At 46.9% G+C, this 13,084-nt stretch overlaps 1 protein-coding gene across 1 annotated transcript in view; it reads right to left on the bottom strand.

The window, feature by feature from the left end:
* Positions 1–13,084, bottom strand: part of LOC119427544 (probable E3 ubiquitin-protein ligase HERC1) — a 125,399-nt gene that overhangs the window by 72,720 nt on the left and 39,595 nt on the right. Inside the window, exons 3-5 of the mRNA XM_037695181.1 lie at positions 7,524–7,645; positions 7,241–7,446; positions 6,655–6,923 (exon numbers count right to left, since the gene is read on the bottom strand). Of these exons, the coding sequence (XP_037551109.1) occupies positions 6,655–6,923; positions 7,241–7,446; positions 7,524–7,645 (597 nt within the window). The remainder of the gene's footprint in view (positions 1–6,654; positions 6,924–7,240; positions 7,447–7,523; positions 7,646–13,084) is intronic.

Here is a 13,084-nt window from a genome sequence, read left to right as displayed (position 1 = left end):
TCTTACAATGCTGTGATTGCTAGTATCACTCAGCCCTCTGTGAGTAGTAAACAGCCATCAGTGTGCTAATGACCCATTGTTAGGCTGATGGTCCTTCTTGATCATGTGATCAGTTGGTTTTGGTTGTCAGCAGCAAACTGGTTGATCCACTCTAAGAAGGTGCTATTTAAGAGACTGAGCTGAATACAGCACCTCAGACTGAGGAAGTCTCTTGGATGAGAGACGAAACGTTTCTAGAATTTTTTTTGCTTTGGTTTGCTTTTGTTTTTTTGAATGTCCAGAGGACCAGATTGAACTTTTTTGGATTTTTCTACCTGGATTATTGAGCATGCATTAAGATATGTACTTAATAAACATTTGAAAAAGCACCACATTAAAGAGCATGAGGATTGTTTAGCCAAGCACCGCAGTAACGTTAGTTTTACGTTGGACGGTCGAGCTCTGTGGCTTCAGCGGTGTGATCCACTCTTTCAGTCCGAAGCAGACAGTCTGATTTCAGTCAGCTGCGCTCACTCTGCCTGTCTCGGAGGAGGAGCAGACTGAGCGCGGCTGACTGAACTCAGACTGTCTGCTTCACAGCTTGATTGAATATTTGCAGCCAAGATATAGTTTACGTTTACCTTCCAGGAGATATTTATCAGCCCAAGATGAGAGTTCTGTGATGGAGTTAAATTAGCAGTCTGCTCAGATAGATAGTCTTAAATTATTATTTTTAGATATGAATGTTTCTGTTAACTTATTTTAATGTTTCTGTTCAGTACCCTGTGTAAGAGCCATATTAGTAAAATAAGTAATTGATGGCTTGACAGGTGAGCACGCAGCTTTGACACTTGGGTGGTGGGTGTGTCAGTGTGTGTGGGTGTGTTGACTGTCACCAAATATAAGTGACGTGCTGACTGGCGTTCTGGCTTTGTATGGATGAGGAAGTTGGGTGCGCCCGGGGACGTCATATTTTCTGTTGACCGTGTTATAAGACGCCGTAGAGTTATGCCAATAAGCATTTATCAAAAGTTTAGACCTGGTCAGTATGTGTCTCAGTCTGTAATGTTTAAAGCATGGAAATTTGAAACGGAATAAACCGATCATGACACAAAGAAGTGACCTGGAGTGACGTCAATTTGGAAACACGCGTCGGACAGAGATTCCCGAGTTTAACCCAGTGCGGCCCCCAACATCATAAGTTTGCCGCAAAATTATCGTCAACAGAAAAGACAATCGAAGGAGCGGATTATTGGAAAGGCAAGTCTGGATTCTTTGTTTCTGTTTGGAACAGTTTGTGGCAATTACGCACAGAGCGTAATGCAGCGTCATCTGTTGAATGAAATTCCTTCACTGCAGCTCAATCAAGTCCGCTGGAACTGAGGTATGGACACGTATACACACACTGGCTCCCTTTGTATGAAGAGGAATCATTAAAAGGATGAACAACGTAAAGATATATATATAAAATTTAAAAATAAAAATGGAGTCCGCTGGATCTAAATCAAGCTCAGCTGTAAGCGGTAAAGATGAAAATAAAGACGACACAAGTTGAAGTTCCAACAAATCAAATGATTCATCAGCTACAGGCACAATCATCACAACATACATATCCATCGTCAGCTGATAAAAATAAACAACTGTTAACGGTATTGGAAAGGCAGAATGAAATTACAAGTTTGCTTGTAAATCAGCAATCTTTACTTTTTTTTGCCAAAACAGGACATACCAATATTTGATGGTGATCCACTGCAATTCAAAGCATTCATGACAGCGTTTGAACACAGCATTGAAACAAAGGCGCATAGTGTCAAAGACTGTTTGTACTTTTTGGAGCAGTACAGTAGAGGTCAGCCACGAGATCTAGTAAGAAGCTGTGTTCACATGCCTAATGATTCTGGATATGCTAAAGCCAAATCTTTGCTTCAAGAACATTTTGGTTGTTCACTGAAGATAATGGCTGCATACATGAATAAAGTTTTATCATGGCCGGCTTTAAAGTCAGAAGATGTAAAGGCTTTACAAGCATTCAGCTTTCTGCTCAGGGAATGCTGTAATGTGATGGAAAACAATGGATGTGTGCATGAGTTGGATGTTCCTGCAAATATGCAAACAATCATCAAAAAACTGCCCTTTAAGCTGCAAGACAGATGGAGAAATGCTGTGTGTGATCTACAGGAGAAGTATAAAAGGAGAGCCACCTTCAGTGACATTGTTCAGTTTGTAGAAAGGCAGGTGAAGATCGCCAGCGATCCACTTTTTGGTGATATTCAAGATTCCTCATTTAAACCAAAGAAGAATGTTGGGATTCATAAATCACAGCAGCGATTAAAGCTAAAAGGAAGTAGTTTTGATACTACTGTTGGAGAAATGCAGAAGAAGGCCGACTCTAAAATAAAGGAACCTGGAGAGACGGCTGCTATAAAGAGTTGTTTATTTTGTGGAGCTGGACATTCCCTGGACACATGCCCTCTACTGGAAAAGAGCACACATGGGGAGAAACTGACCTTTTTGAAAGAAAATGGGGTGTGTTTTGGCTGTTTGCGCACTGGGCACATCAGCAAAGACTGTAAAAGATGACATCACTGTAAAGTGTGTAGTTTAAGACATCCCACCATGCTTCATGTCTTCTCCAAAGAAAAGGAAACCAGTCCAGTCCATATGAAGAAGGAAGTGGAAACAACAAGTGGAAGTGCCTCCATCTCAGCACAATCAAGTGGTCTAACTGGGGCCGGCGAGCATGGTTGTACACTTTCTATTTTACCAGTCAGAGTGAAGTCTATAAAGAGCCAAGAAACAATAATAACATACGCCTTTTTAGACCCTGGAAGCTCTGCATCATTCTGTACCGAGGAACTGATGAACAGATTAAATGTCACTGGAAGACGTACAAGCATCCTTCTGCGGACAATGGGTCAAGAAAAGGTGGTTGGAAGCAACAATGTATCGGATTTGGAGATTGCTGGGCTAAATGAAGACAACTTTTGTAAATTACCTGATTTATTCACACAGAGAAGCATGCCTGTTCATTGTAGCAACATTCCCCACCAAGACGACCTTAAAGGATGGCCACATCTGAAAAGATTGAAGATTACTGAAATCAATGCAGGAGTCGATTTGCTCATCGGGACCAATGTTCCCAAAGCGCTGGAGCCTTGGGATGTCATCCGGAGTCAAAATGGAGGGCCATATGCTGTAAAGACTATCCTTGGATGGACAGTGAATGGACCTCTCAGAGGGAACTGTGATGTCAAAACAAGAGATCTACAATAAACTGCTACTGTTAACAGGATTTCTGTGTCAAGATGTGAAGATTTGTGGCAGCAACAAATGAAGGTCGATTTTCCTGAGTGTTCTCAAGATGAACAACCTGGATGGTCCAGGGAAGATAATCAGTTAATGGAGTTGGTCACAAAATCAATTAAGTTGAAAGATGACCATTATACCATCGCTTTACCTCTGAGACATAAGGATTTGAAAATGCCCAACAATAAGAAAGTGGCTGAACAGCGTGTTTTGAATCTCAAAATGAAGTTTATCAAAACCCATCAGTTCCATTCAGACTACACTAACTTCATGAATGACATAATTTCCAAAAGCTATGCAGAGAGAGTTTCAGTTGAAAATCTTGAACAGTGTGATGGGAGGGTTTGGTATATACCACACCATGGAGTATATCATCCTCACAAGAAAAAGACGAGTAGTGTTTGACTGTGGTGCAACATTTGGAGGAAAATCTTTAAACACTCAACTCTTGCAGGGTCCAAACCTCACTAGTTCATTGGTTGGTGTCCTCATCAGATTCAGAAAGGAACCAGTTGTCATCGCAGCTGACATTGAGGCCATGTTTCATCAGGTCAGAGTACCACCGTTCGACTCTGATCTGTTGAGATTTCTTTGGTGGCCAAATGGAGAATATGAACAACATCTGGTGGAGTATCAAATGATTGCACACCTTTTTGGAGCTACATCATCTCCAAACTGTGCATGTTTCGCACTGAGAAAGTGTGCAGAGGACAATCAACAACTGTTTAGACCAAACGTCATAGAAGCTGTACTTCCCAATTTTTATGTGGATGACTGCTTGGTTTCTGTGAGCACAGAAGAGGAAGCTATCTCAATATATCAAGTACTTCGTGCCCTGTGTAAAAAGGTGGATTTCAACTTCTCAAATGCATAAGTAACCGACGTAGTGTTCTTACTGCTATACCACAGCATGAAAGGTCCATTGAGGTGAAGAACCTGGATATGGATAATGATGACCTGCCAGTGGAGCGTGTGTTGGGTATACAGTGGTGTGTACAATCAGACCTACTAAAATTTAAAAACACCCTCAAAGACAGACCTTTGACAAGACGAGGAGTCTCGTCTATCATAAGTTCCATTTATGATCCTCTTGGATTTCTGGCACCAGTTGTCTTGGTTGCAAAGGGGATTCTACAAGATCTAAGTTGAAGGCATGTTGGTTGGGATGATCTTTTGCCACATGATGCAGCTCAGAAGTGGAAAAACTGGTTAGAAGGATTTCATCAGCTTGAACTGTTTGGAGTTAACAGATGTCTGAAGCCACAGAACTTTGGAGAAGCTTCAAGCTCACAGCTTCATCATTTCAGTGATGCTAGCGAGAACGGATATGGAACTGTGAGCTACTTGTTGCAGTCTAATGCTGATGGGCAGGTGCATTGTGCATTTGTAATGGGTAAAGCCAGAGCTAAGAGAAGAGACTGAAAAATGGAATCAAACTCTAATTAAGACAACAGGGGTGGAGGCCTCCGTGTTCAACTGTCCCCCTCTTACAATGCTGTGATTGCTAGTATCACTCAGCCCTCTGTGAACAGTAAACAGCCATCAGGTGCTAATGATCCATTGTTAGGCTGATGGTCCTTCTTGAGCATGTGATCAGCTGGTTCTGGTTGTCAGCAGCAAACTGGTTGATCCACTCTGAAAAGGTGCTATTTAAGAGACTGAGCTGAATACAGCACCTTAGACTGAGGAAGTCTTTCGGATGAGAGACGAAACGTTTCTATATATATATATATATTTTTTTTTTTTGTTATTTTGCTTTGTTTTGTTTTTTGAATGTGCAGAGGACCAGATTTAACTTTTTTAGATTTTTCTACCTGGATTATTGAGCATGCATCAGGATATCTAAAGCCCCCAGTATACTGCCGCGTACATCCATACGCAGAGGTACGCACGTACGTACGCAGAGGTACGAGCGTACCCCCCAGCATAACCTTTGTGCAAAGCTCAAATTTTTACGACCGCATACGCGTACGCGGTGTCGCACAATAAACTGCCCAGCGACGGACTGTTTTGTATGCGACACCAATGTATTAAATTCCCCTTCTTCATCCCTGATCTGGCCTTTTCTTTTGTTGTTTTGCCAAGAGGCAGTGATCTCTTCCTCCTCCGTTGATGCCATGACTGAAATGGTGAGAAATGGAGGAATTTGTCACAAGAGAATTAAACTCAGGGTGTACGCTGGAGTATAATGACTGAACCCTCTGCGTTCAGTACATGCGTACGTACGCGTGAACGGACGTACGCAGCAGTATACTGGAGCCTTAACTTTGAAACTTATCCAACATTAATAAAACTTACCTCAAGTTGCCTTTTTGGTCATGCATGCATATATTTGTACAAATTGTACTTGAGAGGAGATTATTACAGCCTCATATAAAATCAATGATGATCATGATATTGGAATAGTATCGTATCGGCTGATATCCAGATGTAGGTATCGGGATCAGTGCATCCCTACGTACAGTGCACATCCACGGGATGACCACAACCCACTTGTGGAGTTTTCTGTGTCGCTGCCTTGCCATCGTGATTCAGTTCCTGGCCCCCTTCCTGCTCAAGCTCAGGGTCCAGCCTGTCATGGCAGCCATCTCCATGATCCTCCATCTGCCTGCATGGACCGAATTCTACGGACCCGTTCAGTTCCGCAGGGAAACCTTGGATGTTCTCTGTCTGCCAGACCCGGTTCTGGAGGGCAGACTAGGAGGGCAGCTGCTACGGTCCTTATTATTATCATGCTGCTGATGGGACCTGCTAACGCTGTTAACAAGACCACGCTGCTAACAGAACAACACCGCTAACAGTAACATGGTGCCAATGGGACCATGTTGCTAAGATAACCTCACTGTCATCAGAACCACTCTGCTAATAGGACTATGCTGATACAGATTTATTTCTTTTTCACTTTTGGTGCCTTGTTTTTGTATTTTTGTTGCATGCTTTGGTATTTGTTGTTGCTGGGTTTTTTTGACGAGTCAAGACGGTTCTTCTTGTCCCGAGCATTGCATTGCACTGTCCTTGTGTTGATTTTGCATGACAAATAAACCAAACCCAAACCTGAAGTCATGGTGAGAAGCACAGACAATCTTGTAGCCACAGCTCAAGGCTGCCACCTCAACAACTGAAGTGCAGAACATGGCCCACTTGGACTCAATGTCCCCCGCTTCAGTTGGAATGTGGTTAAAGCTCATGCCAAGATATTCAAATATTCAAATCCAAAAGAACCAGATAACCTACAACAGAAATCACGAGTGTTGACATGACAGGTCTAACTCAAAACTCAAAACAGGTAAAAATTAGGGATGATGTTCACTTTTATGATTTTAGACAAAAAACAATCTTCAAATGATCCGTCAGAACAGGACCGCTCACCTTTCCATGGTGGGGACTCTGGCTTTACTTTTGATGGCCAGGTACTTCTCTCTGCATCCCCCACACAGCAAGTAATATGGGTTCCCGCTGCCACACTCCCCTCCAAACCAGCCGTCCACGTAGGAGCCGTTGCTACGGTAACCCTGCCGGTTTGCGCTGCGCCCACAGCCGGGGTGACTTTTCTTCATATGATGGTTGAAGTTTGCCACATTGGCCTCACAAAGCTCACACACCACCACTTCGTCTCTGTCGTCTGTCTCACACACATGCTGCAAGGGTTTAAAAGCACACATGTAGATGTCAACACACACAGAGGGTTTAAACTTGAAAGGAAGCATTCATGCAATGGATTCTACTTTGGAAGAAGAGTCAATGATTAATTTGTAATCAAGCAACAGCCAGTCCACATTGCCAATAAAGTTTTCCACAGCAGAGATTTGGTTCATGCTTGTCAGATCAGCCAAAGGTGTTCTGCTGTTTAAACGTGCATGTGTGGATACTTTCAGAGCGACAGGTGAAATCGGTGAACAACAGCTCATTAGCTGGAGCATAAAGTCACACACACCCATGTTGGCCAGTCCAGTACCTCCGGGATCCACATTCCCAGAATGTCGGTGTCGTTGGAAAGGTCCTGGCCGAACATGGCTTCCATGGTCTCCTCATCTAGGTCCATCTCCAGCTCTTCATCCAGATTGAAATCATACAAGGCGCCCGGGTCTTGTTGCTGCTGGAGAGGTGAAACCTCTCGGCGAGACTGGCTGTGGTGGGCCTGAACTGAGCGGTACAGTCCAGCTGAGAGGGACAGAAAGTTCAACATGAGCTGATAGGCACTGTGTTTACTGTAGTAAAGATGAAAAATCTGTTCTTACCAGCGCGGGCCAGAAGGGTGCGAGCAGCTAAGTCAAAGCGGTGTTTCCTCCCAGCTGCAGAGCGCCCTCTAAGTGGGGTGCTGCTGGAGGCTGAAGCACTGTCCTGTTCCACACCTTCAGGACTACAAACCAAATAACACAAACACAAAATTGATTAAAAAAAATCCTACCATAGGCAGAAACACATCTCCTCCAGTTCTCATTATGGGGGAGTGGTGGTGCAGAGATTAGAAGATGAACCTGTGATCAGAAAGTCGCAGGTTCAACTCCCGGCACCGTCAACATCAAAATGTGGGTGGAAAACGTTGGTTACGTACTGTAACCCCAGATTCTATGAGTATAGACGTAGCCCTTTAAGGCTGTCGCTGGTGGGTTTATCCCGTCATGCAAAGCATCGCACTGAAAAGTTTAGTCCACGCCCACCGGTTGTGTGGGCCCCACCCGGTCCATATAAAATACGTTAAGAGCGGGTAATCGGCTCCCAAATAGCTTTTTCTTCAGCCATTTAGGAGCCAGTGAGGCCCGACGCTTAAAGGGTTACGCCTATACTCATAGAATCTGGGGTTACAGTACGTAACCAACGTTCTATTTCATATAGGCTTCGACCTTTAAAGCTGTCACTGGTGGGTTAAGGGCGAAGCAGATATAGTCCTCACCTCACTGGGTCCATTCGAACACTATATGAAGCGCCAGCTTGCCCAAAAAATGTCTTGTCACTCAGCTCCCCATGTGTGTAATTGCGCATTGCGTAATTACGCGTACCATGCACAGACGCATGCTGCGTAGTAATGCGTTCTGAGTGCATGAACGCCCCGGAAAAGTTTTCAACGGGGAAAATGAAGAGGCTGAAAAAGGCTGTGAACCAAGCAGATCCACGGTTGATCAATATGAACAGATTAATAATAACAAGTGAGCTGATTATTAATCAAATGAACTGATTGGTAACAATAGTCATGAACTGATTAGTGACAATAGAACAAGAACAACAGTCACAACCTGTGACTTATAACAACATCTCACACTACAATGTAATTCATGCAGTCAGATGTGAGTTTAAACGAGATTCCATGAAACAACAATATTCATTCTGTTAAGGCACTAAGGACAGAATGTGTCATGGAAAGAGCCGTCACATCACGTAAATAAAAGCGAATAAATAAGCAGGGTGTTGACCACGCGGTCGCAATGCAAATGTCCTGCATTGTCATACCATTATGCAAGGCTGTTGAAGATGCGATACCCCTGGTCGAGTGTGCTCTGAGGTTGACAGGAGGCTCTAACTCTGATGCTCTGTAGGCTTCAGAAATGGCCTCACACAGCCAGTGTGACAGGCGCTGGGTGGATAACGGGCGACCTACAGATGCATCTCTATAGTGCACAAACAAATGTTGAGTCTGACGCAGTGTCGCCGTGCATGTTATGTAGCACATCAACGCACGCACAGGACAGAGCAGATGGAAAGATGCTTCTTCTTCTGATTTGTGGGGAGGAGGGAAAAATCCCTCCAACGATATCGCTCTTGATTTAAAAGAGCTTGTGATGTTTTAAGGCATAAATGCTGGATTAGGCCTCAGATCAGCTGAGCTGCCATCAGCCTGAATTCTGAGACATGACGGCGCGACAGAGAGGGCAGATAAATCACTCACCCTCTTAGCGGATGTTAAAGCCAGCAGCAGGGCTGTTTTAAGAGACAAGAATTTAATCAGAAACTGATCTAGTGGCTCGAATGGAGCTTTGATCAGGGCTTGCAGAAGCAGCGTTAAATCCCACTGTGGAGCAAGTGGGTGTGAAAACAGGCCGGCGTCTCTGTACACCTTTTGAAAAACGCTTCATCAGCGGATGATTAAAAGCTGTTCTGTCCCCGACACCTTCGTGACAGGAAGAGATGGCTGCAGCATACGTTTTAATCGTGCTGAATGCCAGATTTCTGTCCATCAGCTGCTGCAGAAAAGACAGCATGCCACTTAGTGGACATGAAGTGGCCTCTACACCTTCCTCTGTACACCATTGCTGAAAAGCTGTCCACTTTGATGTGTACAGCGCTGTGGTAGATGCAGCACGTGAATCCTGGATTGTGCACGTTACATCTTGCGGGAGACCCATCCTCTCTAAGCGGAACCACTCATGGCCTATTTCTGGGTAACTCCTGATCGCTCCTCCCGCCTGGAGGAGAGCATCCTCCCTCCACGGCAGTTTCCACGGGCGCCCCGATAACAGGCGTCGTAGAATTGGGAACCATGGTGCGTTCACGCGCTCGGGAGCCACCAGGAGAGCTGTCAATCCCTCCTCCTGAACTCGGTTCGGAAACCGTGATATCAGAGGGAGTGGGGGAAATGCGTAAAGAAGCATTTTGGGCCACGGGCTGTGAGCAAACGCGTCCACCCCTAGCGGTGGATCGTATCGCGGGCTCAGTGAGAACCATAGTTGACACTGAGCGTTCTCTTGTGTTGCAAACAGGTCTATGGCCGCTTTGCTAAATCTCTGCCATGTATGAGCCATCAGCTCTGGATGGGGGGGTCCAGTCCCCATGACGCGGACCGCCCCTGGACATCACATCCGCCCCCTTTGTTCAGAATACCGGGGATGTACACTGCTCTGATGGAGAGCAGATTTTGGTGTGCCCAATACAGCAACCGTCTTGCAATGTGTAACATTTGGGCTGAGCGCACACCCCCTGCCGGTTTATGTATGCTGCAGTCACTTGTTGACTGTGTGAAGCAACACATGTTGATTCCGGAGCACAGAGGCAAAGTGTTGAATCCCATTCAAAACTGTGCGACCTTCCAGAGCGTTTATATGAGCTGCTGTGTGAGGTAGCCACAGGGCACCTACAGCTCTGGATAGGCATGTTCCTCCTCAACCTGGCAGCGACGCGTCTGTGAAGACTGACACGAGTGACGTAGGTCTGCTGACAGGGACTCCCTCTGACAGAACCAGGGGGTTTCCCCAGTGTCGGAGGTCTGTTCTCACGGAAGGAGGTACAGCGATCATCCGTCTCTTCTGCTTTACCGGATCCACACACAGACGAGCAAAACATCTCTGGAGGCGTCGCATGTGGAGTAAGCCCAGAGGAACCACTGTGTGAGCTGACGACATCATTCCTAACAGCTTCATGACGGGAATGGCTGTTACCACTCTGCCAGGCCTTACGTGACGGAACTGGTCTTTTAGAGTTTCGATTCTCATCTGTGATAAACGAGCCCTCAGTGATCTAGTTAGTTCCACTCCCAGATAAACGATAATCTGGGCTGAGAGAATCGAGCTTTTCTCCCAATTTATGGCGAAGCGCAGATTTAACAGGTGTGACGTCAGCACCTGGGTCCACGCCGCTGCTTCCTGTCTGGAACAGTCAGCAGCAACAAATCGTCTAGGTAAAATAAAATTCTCATCCCTGCTCTGTGTAACGGTTGATCGGGATGTGGAAGTAGGCGTCTTTCAGATCGATGGAGATAAATCAATTGTTTCACTGAATGTTGTCTAACCGCTGTCTGGTTGTCAACATGTGAAACTGTATTGAAAAATTGACAAGTTCAAAAAGGTTCATATCCCTCCGGTCCATTTTGGGACCAGGAAGAAACGTGAGTAAAACCCTGTGTTTTCCTCTCCGTCGGGAACCCTGGAATTTACATATTTTATCAGAAATTTCCTGAACTTCTGTGTGTAGGGATGAGATCTGGACTGAGTATGACAAAACCGTCTCTAAAACTCCTCCAAACGGGGGTTTGAGCTGTAATTACAGTGTGAATCCCACGCTGAAAAGAACGGTTCATCCATCTGTCTAGAACGCACGCTTGCTGCCACTCCGCGTAACATTCGGGAAGCAGGCAGGCGTTTATGCTGCGTCACGTTATTTACGAACACCAATCACCGCCGTCATGTGTGCCGCACTCAGGCTGCGGGCTCACATCCGTGTCAATGTGAGCTGGTGTGCGCTGAGGGAAGGTGCGCACGCCCCGAGCATGTGGAACCGTGTAGATTTAGGGCTGCCGCGGATGCGAAGTGCTTCTGTGCCGCGCTCCGGCTGCGGGCTCACATTCATGCTGATGTGAGCCGGCATGCGCAGAGGGAAGGTGCGCGCCCCAAGCATGCGGAACCGTGTAGATTTAGGGCTGCCGCAGGTGCGCGGTGCTTCTATGCCACACTCAGGCTGCGGGCTCACATTCATGCTGATGTGAGCTGGCGTGTGCTGAGGAGAGGTGTGCGTGCCCTCATCAACGCAGCGCCGTTTGGATGAAAACTGCCGGCCCCGCGGGAGCGTGCGTTTGACACCGCTGCGGTGAGAGGAAGCGACGCACACCTCAAGCTGAGAGCGAGGTTTCTCACTGGACTCGGACTTCTGAACGCATTCACTTTGGGCTGCTGTGTCACGCAAGCGTTCTGTGTGTTCTTTGAGCTGCAGTGATTTTGAAAAAAACTTGTTTTGAGGACACCGGCTAGTTTGTGTGGGGGATGTGTGAGGAGAAATCGCTGTGAGGTCATTCGAACTGACAGACTGGCTGAATCGGCCACTTTAATCTTTGAATGATGTTAGTGTTTTATTTCAAAACTCCTGTCATCATTTGCACACGCACATACCCCGCAAGGAGTCATTCCTGAATCTTCTCCCCTGAGAGCCCTGCAGTTTGTTGTCCCAGGGCGCTGCCTGTTGGCGATCTCTGGGAAACGCTGAACCGCTGGTTGCCGGGATGAGAAGGGCTGTTCTCTGACGGGCGGGGCTGGCAACGGAACAGAGCGGGAGGACGCTGCTGCAGCTGTGGAACATCTCTGTTTGCTGCCTTTGGCCACGACGATCCTTCCAGCGGGCCGGGGGGCGGGATGAGGCGTGCGGCTTTGTCAGATGGCGCACAGTCTCCAACACATCCTCCGGCTTTTTCGATTTCTCGAGCATGTCCTTGAAAATTGGCTCCGAACTGTACGTCCGCTTCTCCGACAGGGAGGGGGGACAGTAGACGAGGCACACGGGTTGAGGGTGACGTCAGACGCCCTGCAGATGGAGCTCTTGTCTCCTCAGGCAGGTCTGTCCCTCCAGCCTCTGAGATGCTGTACATCAGCGGCGCAACGTTATTGTTCGCTGCGGCCGCCTGGAAAGCACACTGGTGAGCTCGGTTGTAGAGCGACGTCACCGTCTGGTCATGCCTCCCCGGAGGCGCAGGACGCTGGTCCAACCTGGACATCTTTGCTCCGAGAGCCTCCGCCAAGCTTGGCTCCAGGGAGGCACTGAAGGAATTTACGCTCGGTAAAACCCCTCCACTCTGGTGATGGGCGCGGATTGGAAACTGGCGCTCTCAGTCTACCAGGTCCAGCTGCAGCCTCGTTCCAGTAGGACGTCACTGCTGGGAAACGAGGCCAGATGGGATCAGGACGGCGAGCCAGGGTGGAGCCAAAAAACCTTCCCGCTAGATCATTCGATTTGGGAGGGTGAAAGAGAGGGACGGAAAAAAGTCCCTTCATGTCAGCTGCCTCCTGGATTATGCCGGGCAGCTCCGATAGGAGGGGACCGAGGGCTGGGAGCAGTGTGGTCGCCGATGCAAAAAAGGCCCGGGGGGGGGGGGGGGGGGGGG

Source organism: Nematolebias whitei, chromosome 2 (genome assembly GCF_014905685.2).
Source record: "Nematolebias whitei isolate Nwh7 chromosome 2, NemWhi1, whole genome shotgun sequence".
In the NCBI taxonomy this organism is placed as follows: domain Eukaryota; kingdom Metazoa; phylum Chordata; class Actinopteri; order Cyprinodontiformes; family Rivulidae; genus Nematolebias; species Nematolebias whitei.
Note: the sequence above shows the minus strand (reverse complement) of the source record. Positions and strands in the feature narration are given on the sequence as shown.